This window comes from Anticarsia gemmatalis, chromosome Z (genome assembly GCF_050436995.1).
Source record: "Anticarsia gemmatalis isolate Benzon Research Colony breed Stoneville strain chromosome Z, ilAntGemm2 primary, whole genome shotgun sequence".
Taxonomy (NCBI): Eukaryota; Metazoa; Arthropoda; class Insecta; order Lepidoptera; family Erebidae; genus Anticarsia; species Anticarsia gemmatalis.
Genome location: NC_134776.1, coordinates 9,043,037 through 9,058,544, shown reverse-complemented (window position 1 = coordinate 9,058,544; position 15,508 = coordinate 9,043,037). Strand labels below are relative to the sequence as shown.

General features: G+C 34.0%; 2 protein-coding genes across 13 annotated transcripts in view; both read right to left on the bottom strand.

Moving 5' to 3' along the window:
* The window catches only part of grnd (grindelwald), a 32,371-nt gene extending 28,610 nt beyond the window's left edge, over positions 1 to 3,761 (bottom strand). The window contains exon 1 of the mRNA XM_076134916.1: positions 3,610 to 3,761. The gene's annotated coding sequence lies outside the window, so the exon portion shown is untranslated. The remainder of the gene's footprint in view (positions 1 to 3,609) is intronic.
* Positions 3,762 to 9,834: 6,073 nt separating this feature from the next.
* Positions 9,835 to 15,508, bottom strand: part of per (period circadian regulator) — a 29,956-nt gene continuing 24,282 nt past the window's right edge. For 5 of the 12 annotated variants that reach the window (XM_076134911.1, XM_076134903.1, XM_076134905.1 and 2 more), the window contains 7 exons: positions 14,950 to 15,093; positions 14,402 to 14,494; positions 13,818 to 14,030; positions 13,471 to 13,575; positions 13,064 to 13,165; positions 12,633 to 12,767; positions 9,835 to 12,481 (listed from right to left, as the gene is read on the bottom strand). In XM_076134911.1, the coding sequence (XP_075991026.1) occupies positions 12,353 to 12,481; positions 12,633 to 12,767; positions 13,064 to 13,165; positions 13,471 to 13,575; positions 13,818 to 14,030; positions 14,402 to 14,494; positions 14,950 to 15,093 (921 nt within the window). In that variant the 3' untranslated portion in view covers positions 9,835 to 12,352. The remainder of the gene's footprint in view (positions 12,482 to 12,632; positions 12,768 to 13,063; positions 13,166 to 13,470; positions 13,576 to 13,817; positions 14,031 to 14,401; positions 14,495 to 14,949; positions 15,094 to 15,508) is intronic. The other 7 variants (XM_076134913.1, XM_076134914.1, XM_076134906.1 and 4 more) reach the window with 6 other exon arrangements.

The window sequence follows — 15,508 nt, the reverse complement described above, 5'->3', positions numbered from 1 at the left end:
AAGGAAAGATATCGATTTTATAGTAAGGAAATTTCCACGATGTTTCTTTAACATTAAGTCTTAGTTGGTGATTTAACGAAGAGGTAATGAACATTGCACATTTGTTGATAGAAGTTAATGAGATGATTCTATGCAAATGAGAGGAATTCACGTGCAGTGTCAGACGAAGGTGATGGCACAACTTGAACTAGATAATAATATGAGAATTTACGCAAATCATTTCGATACTGGTCATTAGGATTTTCCCAGAATTTAAGGTTTAAAATTTTTGGTCAAGGCCCTGCTTATTTATGTACATGACAAATTTCCTAGAAGATGTATAATTCTATAATCTGTTATTCGTTGAAAATCATTAGCAATTGTATCATACTAGAGTTAATCGTTCTAAGTAATGTTTAGGTATATGTCAGGATGACGAAACTTGTTCGACGTTTAACACAAAGAGAAATTACAAGTGCATTAATTAGCAAAACAGAACTAACCAGTTTATTGGCAATCGATAATTACAACTGCGCTAATTTATTGTTAAATACCCAATGTTATAATCGTGTTGCAAATGGTGTATTTCATATGATTTGTGCCACCAATAAGTGTGATTTGACTTCAAATTTTGTAATACATTTATACGAAATTAGGATTATATTAGTGAAAGCATTTTGTGAAATACTATCTGAATTGTATGTATTGAAAAAAGTTTGTAAATAAATACGATAAAAAATAGTAACTCTTAAGGTTCCTTGTGGTAAATTATAAAACGACACACATAGTAGCAAATCTTTGGGCCCGATGGCACTCTTGAGAGGGTTCGATCGTAGGCGGGTGACTGCAACCATCTTACAGCTCCCATGGACCCTTGTGTACGGGCTAAGTAGGACCTCTGGGGCGGTAAGTACTACCAGCAAAAAAACCCTCGCGATCTTAAAGTAATTCTCGGTATATTTTCGAAATAAAAATCAATTAAAAAGTACTAACATACAGCATTTATTCCGATCAACGCCCCGTGTATTATTCTCAATTGTTTGCCAATTACGTCGATGAGTTCTCTCTAGCTCTTGACGAGGCATTAAGAGGATGTAGGCTCGCGTGTATGTTTCCCGGAAGACAACTTGTACGTGTATCAGCTTTATAGCTGAAGAGTCCTTTTTAATGTTTATGATAATGAGAACAATTGAGGATAAAAATTAAGACGTTCGAGTAGGATTATTTCTTTTACGGACTGTTATTTGGAAGTTTTTCGAGGTCTTTTGTTTATTTGACGGCACGTGTGACCTGAAGATTTAATTTTATTGGAGGAAATACCTGCGCTCTTATCATTGTTTCGAAAGTCTTGAATCCGATTTCCCAATATAATTTTGTTTCCGCAGTAAGCATGTTCACATATTTATTTCACGCGATTTTAGTTAAGCAAGTCCTTTTCAATTGGATCTGATAACATTGGATTATTACGTGATTGTGGTGTGTAAAAAGAAGAGTCCTTATGGTTTTCTGCATTAAATTAATTCTCTGCATGGAAATATAATACACTTATAGGTGTAGTGACGTACTCCAATAGTAATGTACCAAGAACGTAGTTAAACATTAGGTCATCCAAAGGTTTAGATTATAATGTACATTGATTAATCGTTTTCATACGTAGGTAGGTATAATTACACCTAATCCAATCGTGTTAAAGGCTCTCTACTTACAATATCTAAGTTTGCCTTAAGTTAACTTTTGTTTTCCATATACAAAAGCATATTCCTATTTATTACTTATTCGGTTAGGTTTTATAAACAACTTTAAGGAGAACCGTAGCTAAATTATATATTCTTAGCTTAACTTAGCTAAGTGCTCCGGTAGGATGATGATGTTGATAATAGATAGACGCTGCTTATTGATACTGGTTATATTAAACAAAAAGCGCCAAGTTTTGGGAAGTTTGATCTAGTTAAGACATTTTTATTTTTGATAGTTACATCTCAGTTCAAGGCGACCAAAATCTCGTTAGTTAACCTAAGCTTGATTACAAGGATCAGAGTATGTTTTTCCCACAGCCAACCCATAGGTCTTGTCCAGTGTGAATAGACTTTAGTTCCTAGAACAATTGCACAAAGGACAGAAATATTTCAAACAATCTTTTACACATCGGATAAAGTTAACACTATCCTTAAAGTGGCTATGACTACCGTCCAAAGAATTGTCAACACTGAGAAATGGAAGCATGTATTGAAAATATTTTGTGTGAGCGGATCACTATAGAAGTGTATAATGTACAGTCGCGGGAATATACTGTGCAAATATTCTAAGGAAAATGTATTGCAGCTATTCCTTCCACGATTCTGCAGTCACTGCGTTATATTTGCCTTCACGCAATATCGAGAGGAATTCCAGCTTTTACATTTTATTGCTCAAGTTGCAGCCTTTTTATATGTCACTTCTTTTCAAAGGGTTTTTAATAGACACGTATATCATCTGAAGTGCTACGTAGGTTATGTAGGTGTATAGATAGTATTAAATGGCAAATCGTGGGTGTATTTCATACACCTCTGCTAATACCTTCGCGATTCATAGACGTGATTTTAAAGTGAAAGGTTTGCCTGTATGTTCCCTGTTGTGCTATTTTATGTTTGTATGTTCCAGGTAAAGTTAATAAGGGAAGCAAGTTCCGAACCTTAATAAGCACACGATATCTCTTTCAGCATTAGAACAACCAAATGTGTGTACTCAATTTAGGACTTTAGAACCGAATTTAGAATTACTGACAATAGATACCTACTTAATAAATCCTTCAACTGAACTGGTTTTAGTTATACAAGTTCTATGCTTTTCCGTATTTATACTTATTAGGCTAAGGGCTATGCATAATGAGAGTAAATTCAGGATTATGTAGAGAATTCTTATTTATTTGCGATTATAATGGCATTGCTACGCTACTTAGGTATAACTTGCTTCTAAGACATAACCATCTACGCAATAATAAACGACGTAGTAGAATAATAATTACCTTATATTTATCTTTACACTTTTATTTTAAGAACTCAAAAAATAATTAAACGTTTAATAAAATTCGCAAAATTGATTCAAATTATCGATTTCTCGCTCATTTGCGTAGGTTTGATAACTGCTGCCTCTACCTATGGGTTAGATAGTTAGACTTGTTAAATTTTGTAGGTTTTCGAGGGATTAAGTCAGCTTATGTACCTCTGATACTATTCACCTTGATAATACACGTGATGCTACAGCATTTAAACAGAATCAGAATAAAAAAGTGCACAAGAAACTGTTAGTTTTTTTCCAACCGTTATTAGTCATCGGATAAGAATGACAAAATGATGGATCGCTCAGCCGAACATTATTGTTTTAAAATCACGTGATAGAGCGCAACTTATAAACTTACCTCCAGTCTCTTGCACAGATAAAACTATAAGAAATGTGTACAGAAGTAAAATAGTAGATAAAAATACGTCGTAATGCGGCCTGATGCAGCAGGATGTTACCTGTTTAATATTTACTCAAGCAACATCCACCTTGTACCACAACAGAACTACATACATGAGAAAATTACTTAACGATTTTCTCCAACCTTTCAAACTTAGAATACACTTAGCAGAGTAAATATAATAAACTTACCTTACAGCACTGTGGACATTTTGCCCCGAACAACCGATCACAAGCACTTTAACTTTCTAAATTTAAAAATTCTAACGTAGAAGCCTTCGCAGGCTCGGTTCGCGGAGGTGGGTGACGGAATGCGACTCTTGCGCAGGTAGAGACCGTGTTCGTGAGCTGTGCGTGTGTGAGTGAGTGTAATTACAGTGTAGCGATACACGGATACACTGATGATAGTGTTTGTGTGAACAACGCTACATTAAACTCGGACGTTGTATACAACTTCGAGTCCCGATAAAGTGTAACCATCGGCCTGTGAAGCTGAAATGATTATTCCTTTTTTGTTAATAGATTACTGTTAGGTTAATGATTGTGTTACGTATTATTGGTCATGTTCTATCATCACGGGTTTCATTCAATGTTATAAATGTACTTAACTACTTCATTTATGTCGAAAATACAAATTTGAAGATGATTGCAAGCTTTCAGTTTAATCAGGGATTTTGAATGTTGTTATTTTATTCATATTTATGAGTTCTAAGTTAACTACTTAGGTACATTTGAAAGATTCTGATGCAAATACTGGCACAGTCTCTACGCTTAATAAATAACTGGCACTTAATAAAGTTAAGTAGGTACCTATACCTACTTTAAAACATATTTTTAAAGTTATAACAATATTTTTCAATTGAATCCTCTGCACCTTAGGCATATGCAACAGCCATAACAAAGTCCCAAGTTAGATTTTTTGAAAGTGTTATTTGTATTTTCAGGTTCACAAATTCGTTGAATGTCTTCAACGGCTAGGAATGGCGTAAAATCTTGCTGGCAAGATAAGTTCCAAAATGATTGCATTTCGGCGTACTCGTCCGAGCATAACAAGAGTGTAGTTTTTAAAAGTATTGTAAGCAGGCAGACCACTGCAAGTTTTCATACCTTCGGTGTAAAACTCTCTCTTCTATACTTACAAGGAAACTTTTAATGGTCCACAATGGATGCCACACCACTTGACTTAAAGTCCAGCAGATCTGGGGAGCTGGTGCGTTTGAGCGCGAGTCATATTTAGGTATGACTCTCTTGTAAATTTACAAGGTAGAAAAGTTTTGACCATAGAACAGACAGTGCCGGATTCATCTATAAGAAAATCAATCAATTGGTTAGAAGAAAGATTACATTGCCCTATAAAATAAGACTCATTTCAAAAATTTATTAATCTCTTCGTATAATTATATTTCAAAGTCCTACGTAGTAATTATGTCGGTGCCAATTTTTTTATCATTACCATTAGCACCATTTAGCTTTCATTGTAAACTAGTCAATAGTCATCTTTAATAGGGAAGATTACAAAAAGGTGTAGGAATCGAACCTACTACCAATAGTAACGCCAGTAACAGCATGGTCACAACTGTATGAAAAACGTCTTTAATCCCGAAATATATTTTTAGCTCCAGCCCTGTCTTGTAAGTACGTTTTACCAAGCGCAAAACAAGTCAGCCTAGACTCAAGTTTTTATTTCGTTGAACCGAGCTAGAGCTACAGCGACATTGCGGCCGGTACCACTGAAGTGTTATTAAAAGTTCCCGGAGATCGCCACGGCCCTACGCTAGCTTACAACTGTGAATAACGAGCTCTTGTTTCGAGTATCATGACAGTTAGAGAAGCTGTTTAGATTTTGATATAAATAAAACTTCCTAGATGCCCTGTTTGTAAATAAATCTAGTTATTTCGCTCTCAAATATTCAGTGGGATTGATATCCGCAAAACGGCCCCACAATATAATTATTTATGCTTACTGATCGATCTATAAGAATTGTTTAATTAATAATTAACTAAAACTAAACATTAAATTAATACATTAAATAATAATTTTAATTATACAAACGAAAAAAAAAAATAATAATAAAGGAACTAAACATCAATTAAATTAAAATAAGGCATCATAAAATATCTCCGCATCGCCGTCCCCGGGTAACGTGCCCAGAAGGCTGGCAGCATTGCCACGTTGAATGGCAATGCTTATTCTTTGCCCTAAGTAAAGGCCAGCCCTCTGGTCACAGAAAATTATTTTTGCACCCGGACCCCACGACCCCATCGTCTCAACTCCGAACGGCTCAAATATGCAATCACCAATAAGATTTGCATATTTGCGCCGTTTGAGGGACTCTGCAGCTGCAGCAGCAGCGCCGGAGCAAATCGACGTGCTAGGAAGATGAATTAATGAATGCTAGATGATGCTTACTGATAATCATTACTCTTATGGTCATGATAAAAAGCCTAGACACAAGCTTAAATAAGCCACATACCTACATTGTTTGTGTAGACATCCAGGATTTTTACTTTACACGAACTAGAATATAAAACACGCAGCAATTAAGACTCGATTTAAAGACTATTACTACGAAGAGGCTACTTCTTTGTTTATTTAAAAAAAAGGTAGCCAATAGGTAGGTACCTACTGCAACGAAATACATGCATGACGCGATCAACGAAAGTACCTATATGTAAATACGTGAGCCTATTTTTAAACTATTTAGTGAAGAATAGTAACTTGTTTATGTACTACGGAATAGGTCCTCGATATGTGGCCCGATTACTATTAAGTAATTAACCTTCTCTATTTCAATGCTAAAATACGTCATCATTATTAATAGATGATACTATATTTGATTAAGGAAACTTCTTCAAGGAAAACAGGTGCGATGATTTTGAAATAACATTATCATTGGATTGATATTCTGCCGTCGTAAATCTAAACACAGTAACTTCAAAATATGCGTTTTGAGAAAACGCGGTTGAAGTTTAATGGTTAATTTTTGCTCTCATGAAGATACTAATTATTGTATATTATTTCATGCAACTTTTAATGTTAGTATATAGTTAAATCTTTGATTCTGTATATATATATCTAGTATATTATTATTGTATAAATAATAAAATTAGATAATGTGTTTTAAGCTAGGGTAATAATATAATATTTTTTTCTTTTTTAAGTTACAACACGGTAACTCAACGGTTACTGTGTTGTAACCAAGTTTTACCTATTACTGTGTTGTAACTTTGTAAAGATATTAACATTAGGGGAATTACGACACAGTAAGTATGTACATACTGTGTTATAACTATGTTTCTTAGAAATACGTATAAAATCAGTAATACAGTAAATGAGATACTGTGATTTATTCAAGTATTTGTTGTTTATTTATGAACCATATTTTATACGCAATCACAGTAACTGAAGAAGCCGTGTTATAATCAAGCAAAAAAAGAAAAATTAAAATCTATTCACGTTAAAAAAACACAGTTAGTAGTGAGATACTGTTATTTAATTTAAAATAACACAGATACTGTATTTTTTATTAAAAAAAATGTTTTTTTTGTAAAAATACTGTGTTTTTATTTAATGTATTTCGGTAACTATCCATCGTACAAACAAACCGAAAACTTTCTCAAATAGCCCGCGGTCTCCTGATTCCAAAGAACTAAACAGACTATAAACACAGTAACTTAAGTTACTGTGTTTACATTTACGACGGCAGTATTATGATCACGCACTCGCAATACGTATTATACCTAGGTAGCCTATCTAGATACCTACCTCAACCACAAAGTATTTTACTGCGCGCCAAATTAGTGCTTCAATTGCATTCAATGACCCATTGTCACTACCAATCGTAATCTATGAATCTCAGATTTATTTTGTAGGTCCTATAAATATTTGTTTACACAGAAGATGTAGATAGGTACGAGTTATTATTGAAAGAAATGTTATTTTTACAAATACCTATATCCTTACAAAATATGGTACTGGTAGTTGTGAAAACGGTTTATTCGATGTCATTGCGACTTACCATACAATATTTTTGATACGTTGTTATCAGTCAAGCCTTTAGCAGCTAGAACAGATATTAATAAAAACACCCGAGGACCCCCCAAGGTGTCTTTGAGCGTAATTTATTTATAATTACTTTGTCATTAGGCTAAGCTAGAGGAAGCGAGGTTGTAGTAAATTAGTGTGCGTTCGCGCAGCGGAATGTTGTTGAATTTAAAGATATTAATTATGCAGATATTTAGTGTATGACGTCGTATAATTGTGTATGGTAAAAAAAAAATTGTGTACGCAGCCATTGTGGAGAAATTCACCAAAAACTGATTCCGCTGGGCGAACGTTGTCCTGGCGGAACTTATTTTAATCCATAGACTTTAGAAGAAAAGAGGTGTGTCCAAAAATTAGTGTGTATTTGTGTGTAATTGTGTATGTATGAATAAAATGAGTGCATGCATAAACTTCGGAGAAATTCAAGTTTCCGCTACGCGAACGTTTGGCCATAAGCTAGTTTTCATATAAAGCGCTTACATAGAGAGCTGTAGATTTTTACATACGTTGTTTTGAATTTGTTTATATTTGTTTAAAAAACAGATTTAGAAAAAATCGTAGGGCTTAAAAGATAAAAATATAAACGTAAAATACACTTAATAGGTCTTAGTTCTTAAAGTATGCACTTTGGGGTCTAGATTTTCACGTTTATACAAACCTTGTAAGTATCTGAAACATGTTGCCAAGTATCAATGATGTTCCGTTAGTAATTAAAGAGTTAAAGGACAATTTTACCATGAATAGATCACTGTTTACAAAACAGTCAAATATCACGACGTTCTAAAGGAATTGCATGGTAAAATGTATGCCAAAAATTAGTTTATTCATTCAACTATTCACATGCAAAATTTCATGTCATTAAATTTAGTAATTAAAGAAATCAATTAAAATACTGACGAAGCATCGAAAACCTACATAACCCGACCAAGTTCGGATAGCTACAAAAAAGCGTCCATGCAATATATTTAGGTAACATCCCAAAATTTACCGTATAATACAGGTATTGAATTGGTATAGGTGATAACACAATTGTTGTTTCGATATAATTTAAAGGTCATTTATTTTTGTACACCAAATTGTTGTTCAATTGTTCTGATTTTTCAGCTCCAGAATTGACTGGAATAATTCCGGAGTTCCGATAGGTATTCACATTTTTTAAAAGTTAATATTTTGATTTAATTATATTCTTGTGAACGCACGTAATTTAACGTCTGTGGAATATTCCACAAACTGCTAGTCGAACAGGACGCGCGCGGCTTCCCGCTTGAAACGGTACTTCCATCCTTGAAGAAAAGAGAGGGCAATAATATGTAATATACTTAATAAAAAAAATTTTTGTACACGGATATTTAAATAGAAAAGTACTTGTTAATTGAAGATTTGTTTTTATCGTAGATAGTTGGGTTATTATTAAAAAAATATTTTTAATTCAAGAAATGCAATTGTTTTATTTTTCCTAACGCTTGTGTACGGAACTGTACCATATTAGTAAATACTATATTGGAAGGTTAAGAACGTCTCTTAGATATATGGCTGGGCCGCTTTTTTGTAGCTATCCGAACTTGGTCGGGTTATGTAGGTTTTCGATGCTTCGTCAGTATTTTAATTGATTTCTTTAATTACTAAATTTAATGACATGAAATTTTGCATGTGAATAGTTGAATGAATAAACTAATTTTTGGCATACATTTTACCATGCAATTCCTTTAGAACGTCGTGATATTTGACTGTTTTGTAAACAGTGATCTATTCATGGTAAAATTGTCCTTTAACTCTTTAATTACTAACGGAACATCATTGATACTTGGCAACATGTTTCAGATACTTACAAGGTTTGTATAAACGTGAAAATCTAGACCCCAAAGTGCATACTTTAAGAACTAAGACCTATTAAGTGTATTTTACGTTTATATTTTTATCTTTTAAGCCCTACGATTTTTTCTAAATCTGTTTTTTAAACAAATATAAACAAATTCAAAACAACGTATGTAAAAATCTACAGCTCTCTATGTAAGCGCTTTATATGAAAACTAGCTAATGGCCAAACGTTCGCGTAGCGGAAACTTGAATTTCTCCGAAGTTTATGCATGCACTCATTTTATTCATACATACACAATTACACACAAATACACACTAATTTTTGGACACACCTCTTTTCTTCTAAAGTCTATGGATTAAAATAAGTTCCGCCAGGACAACGTTCGCCCAGCGGAATCAGTTTTTGGTGAATTTCTCCACAATGGCTGCGTACACAATTTTTTTTTTACCATACACAATTATACGACGTCATACACTAAATATCTGCATAATTAATATCTTTAAATTCAACAACATTCCGCTGCGCGAACGCACACGTAAATTAAACACAGGTATCACTTTCAATCATTTGTTTCACAGAAATTGTATAATATTGGCGAATCTTTTACATTTTATCTAATACGAATAATCTTGGATGTCGAACTTTTCATATAATTAAATTATAATTTCAAATGTTCAAATGTCTAGAGAATAATGAATGCATTTATACAATTGTCAAACTTAAAACAATTTTGCGATGTCGCCTAATTCTTATTAATTTCAATGATCTACGAGATATTCTTATTTAAAAACTTATAATATACTATATTTTATAATCTTCTGATCACTTGTATTGAGAGATCGCTTTACGAGAACAAATAAAATTATTTGGAAAACGAAACATTTCGAAAGAAAATAATAACAGAAAATAAACTCGTAAAATTATAATTAACTGGGTATTATAGCTCAACATCTTTAGACTTTATAACTAAACTAACTTAAGAATCGCAGCAGAGACGATGTCTCTTTATACGTTCAAATATAAAACTTAATAATTACATTACTATAAAGTACTTATTAATAACTATACAAAACACAAACATTGAAGTCACAGAAACTTGAACAGGCAGCGCTTTGACATTTATTCTGTGCTAACTCATGACTGTGGAATTAAACTAAACTAATTTGTAATTGTCAGTGCGCGAACAAAGTTATGTACAAAACATTCACTTATCAACTCAATGCCAATTTACACTTATCAAATAGTTTCAATATTCAATACAATCATTTCACGTTCGCTAACACAATAGGAATGTCCACACATTGAATAACTTAACTTTTGAAACAGAGGTAGTAATTTATATTTATTGAATAACCATAGGTAGGACGCATTAACTCGGTGATATTTCGGAAACTAAAGAATAGAAATCTTATATATATACTTTTAAAACACTTTAAATCAGTGCTAAATCTCCAGAAATCGGTTCTTATGAAATTAAATCGATAAGACGAGATAAGGTTTACAGTTGCCCGAATTAACACGTCCCAAACATTAACAATTGCTGTTATCGACTGTCTAGTAGTCGCCTTTTTATTATTCTTTGGAATAAAACGCATTACTAACAATATCATAGTATCATACATAACTTCTGGCATGTTATTTTACAAAACCAAAAAATGATTTTCATAAATTCATCAACAGTTGTTGACTGTTACCGTAAACCATTGGACGGCTTTAATATATATATTTTTATACTATTTATATAATTTGCATTGTCATGATATAATTTATTGTAATTATATTTTTTAACAGCAAAAATATTAAATTTTATTTAAATGTGTACTTTTATAAGGCACCTATTACATTTAATTGTACGCCGTTGGATGTTTTATTCTGAATAAAATTTGTTATTTAAATAATATAGTTGTGTTTAAAACTTTAAATAAAATATATGAGTTATATTTTAACATTCTCCCAAAGTACCCACATAAAATTAGTCTTATAAAAACTTCTACGGTATCAAGCTATGACATTAGCTTAAATAAAAATATATCTGTTATTTTGATCTCTGATATATTATCCCCTTTCACTTTACGATAAAATCAGTCCAGCAATTTTAAATATACAAAAATGCATCAAAAGGGTTTCATAGTAAATGCGTAGTCTTTGTGTACATCGCACATAAACATACTAACATTTAAAAACTTGTGAGACTTCAAAACATCTCGCATTTTATCATAATTCTCATTAACATTTTAAGAACTTCTTTTCATAATACTTGAACTTTGTTTCAATATTCCTAACAGGCTCACTTTGCGCGTGACAAAATACGACGTCGACAACAATAAAGTGCACAAACAAAACTTATCAAAGCACAACTTATTACTATCAAATAGCCGAAAACTCACTAAGTACCGTTGGTTGTAAGAAACGTTTGATCGAGTTTTCTAGACCATGACATAGCAAATGAATGCCTCGACCTTATATCTAACAAAATTCATCCAACTTGCAACTAAACTGACATCTTAGCACACGAAATACTTTCCAAGATATTCTAAACTATGCTTAAAATAAGTACTACTACAAATAAATCTGAGCGCTGAACGAAGCCGCCGTTAAAAACTTAACATTCGAGATAAGAAACAAACAAATAGAAAGGAAACGCGACATTTACATAACGCTATTTCTACACAGACATATTTGTAGTATAATACGTAGAACATATTTGGCGCAAATGGCAGTCCGTAAAGTAACCGTCAGCATGCAAATAACAAACTAAAAATGGAAGTTTATAAGAAGATAACCGACGCTAGTCTTTCAATTTTGGTCACGCACGAGATCTTGGTAGCACTATAGTTATCAAAATTGACGTATAAACTAATAACAGATCACTTTCTTCGAAACGTCCGTAAAAGTGATGGAACTTAATTATCAAAAATGTTCACAATGTACGTTATTACCCGTATCGCTATTTTAACTGCCGGAAATTTGTGTAGGAACTTTAGAAAATAGAGTTTTATTAGGAAACAGTATTTTCTAAAGACGAGCACAATTGTCATGCGACTAAAAGTAACGATATGACGGAGTTTGTACTAGAAGTTCGAGTTGGTTGAGCTGCACGCTTCAGGCTCTGGCTCGGCCCCTTCGGCGGGCGGCGGCAGCGGCGCGTCCTCCTCGTAGATCATCACCAGTTTACTGTACTCTCGTTTCCTGCGGGGTCCCTGTGAACAAACATTCGTTTTAGCATTTAACCTTTAAGATTATTATTACATTTAGCAACACAGAAATCAATTACTTAAGTGATTTGGAAACAAGGGTTCTAAAGTGTAAATATTAATGTAGTATTAAATTAACAAATGAGATTTGTACTACTACCTTGGTAGTGGTAGTCTCCTCTCCTGAACTGCTTGAGCTGGTGACTCCCTCCTCGAGCGTCAGCCTGGCGGCCACGCCCTCCAGCTGAAGGTCCAAGTACAACTGGCCCAACTGGTCATTGACTAGAGAAGGCTGAAACAAAGTACAAGACACTGTTGGTAAGGAAATTCCATCAATTACTAGGTTTTTTAATATTATATCACGCTTGGTCCATCTAAAGGTAGGATTTATAGAGTTGTATGCAATAATGTGTCTCCTTTAAAAATGTTTATCTTACTCCAAAGGGCGAACCAATCCTTGCCTTAAAGGCAGTTCACGAGACTCCGGGCTACATTGCAGACTTGTACTACAGGTACTATAACCCACTAAATACTATGTTTTGAGTGCATACCTTTGTGATATGCATAATTTTAATGTTAACAACAAACCTGCTCAAATGCATCCATCTTCTTCTTATCCGCAGAGAGTACTTCTTCCATGGTTTTCGTCAACACCTGGTATTTGTAGATGAGCTCGGATGTCACGCACACCTACAACACAAAATACATAAGTCTCTCACATAATAATGAATCATTTAAACTGAATAAACTGTAAAATTATTAAAATTATGAGAAAGTTCGCGTGAACTAAGTAATGATGAATTGTTTTTTTTATTTAAGGCAACATGCTAATGACAGTAATGACTTTCTAACTCCCTCATTCCAGGAAGTGAGCGTTGCCCAATAGAGGGGCATTAATGGCTTACATTTTAAATTACGTAACGTAAATAGTAGTCACAAGTATGAAAAAAAGAAGTATTTGTTAAGTAGAAATAGCGGTAATGGTGTATATTCACCTGTTCCATCCATGGAGGTTCCATCTTTCTCCTGGCAGCCTTCGTCACAGCATCTGGTTTAGAGTAATTAGAAGAAGAGTCCAATGGAGTCTGAAACGTAGAAAACTTTATTTTAAATAATGTATCAATTCTCAATGTTTACCAACAAGTTTACAACAATCACACGAAACAATGAGGCATCTTTTGAACAGAAGGGTATTAAGTGTGTTTATATTACAAAACCAGATCACAAATTGGTGGAAAGAATAGACTCAATAATGAGTAAAGCAAATGGGACATACGGGAGGTATATACGGAACCACTAATATTACTGATGCCTCGGCTACCAACACAAATACAAGACTAACCCTAACTTTCTTCATCGCCTCAGCCTTCTTGGCGTCGCCGCTTTCTTCAGCGCTGCCTGACTCGGTTTTGAAGAACGAAGAATAGAATGATGAGTAACTGGACTCTCCATCTGTCTTATCAACCGGCTCCTCTACATTGCCGGGCCTGTTCGACTTTAAGTTAGACGCTTTCTTATCGCGAGGAGGCGGCGTGTCCGGCACAGCCTCTGTACTCTGAAGTCAAACATACGATTAGACCATAGAATATAAGACAAAGTATCAAGTAAACTCATGGCCTCGCTAATAACAAATTAATACTAACTACTACTATTTACATGCTATGAAGATACAACGCTCTAATGTTTGGGACTAGGCCTCGGGTAAACGCAATCAACATAACATTGTGATCGGCCAAATAACATCGAAAGGAAACATTGAGCGTAAAATAAATGTGCTTTTAATTTATATACTACACAGTATTTACATTATACTGGTTGTTCACCTTTCTTCACAGGAAGAATGTGAATTGATAATTAAAATAGAATATAATAATTAATATGTTAAGATGAAATGTTGCAATTATGAGCCACAATTGCAGCTCTAACCTTAGGACTGAAACTGTTTGACGATGACTTCATGTCTGACGTGTATATCGTAGACTTCTCGTTTCCACTTTGACTACTGTGTGCGCCCGACTCCTATAAAAGCATTCAAATGGTGCAAAAGAAAAAAAAAACAAATAAAAATCTACCTCTAAAACAATAATAATAAATGAATATCTAAACATGCTGAGGAATAAATGCCAATCAAAAAAGCGGATGTATGCAAAATATCATCTTGCGACTATTTAGCCTCTGTGATGCGTGACTCTAATTGCATTTGTGATGATTTGTGAACGAGTGTATGATGTGAGTGTGATGTCGGATGATGGATACGTGACGTAACTTGTTAAGAATAATAATGATGTTATGTTTGATATATCAGAGAGTAAATGGTATTTTGATGTCAATATGTGAGTCACTCAATCAACTGCTGAGAAACAGCAATTCATTCAAGCAACAACGAACAGCAGCAATTATAATAACGAACGTTTAAAAGAGCAGCGACTGTAAAATAGGCGTTGAATATAATCTCTATGTTCTAAGTTGCATACCCGGTTCAATGCTTTCGTTGACGTGTTACTATCGGCGCTCTCGAGGTCTGTTTTTGAAGATGTCGCTTGAGATTCGGCCCGTTTCTTGTCGCGCCAGGCCCCACTCAACTTGCCAGGCTTCAATGTTATACCGGGCTTACAAGCCTGCATAGTTATCACAACGATGAGTTTCATCGAGTCGAGTTTCTAATGAGATTCTCAAAACGATCCCTAACCTCAGCCGGACAAAAGGTACGTACTTATTTACAATTAAAATCAAACCAAACCAAAATAGCAATACACCGTTGATCTGTCATCCGACAGGATCGTCGTGCTGCATTTCATTCGAGTCGTTATTCATGTTAAACAAAACTCATTCTCTGTTCAAAATAGGTTCAATAGTAGCAGAACAAATTAGTAATGCGAAATGCTTGTGGCGAGTAGTATATCGTCACGTAGTCATCATTCATAGTGCACAACTGTAGTTGGTGGCCAACTAGATCAAGGAAAAGCAAGCTTCGTAATGACCAGCTCAACTATGAGAGTAACAAATGACATCAACGTTTTGTATATCGATCTG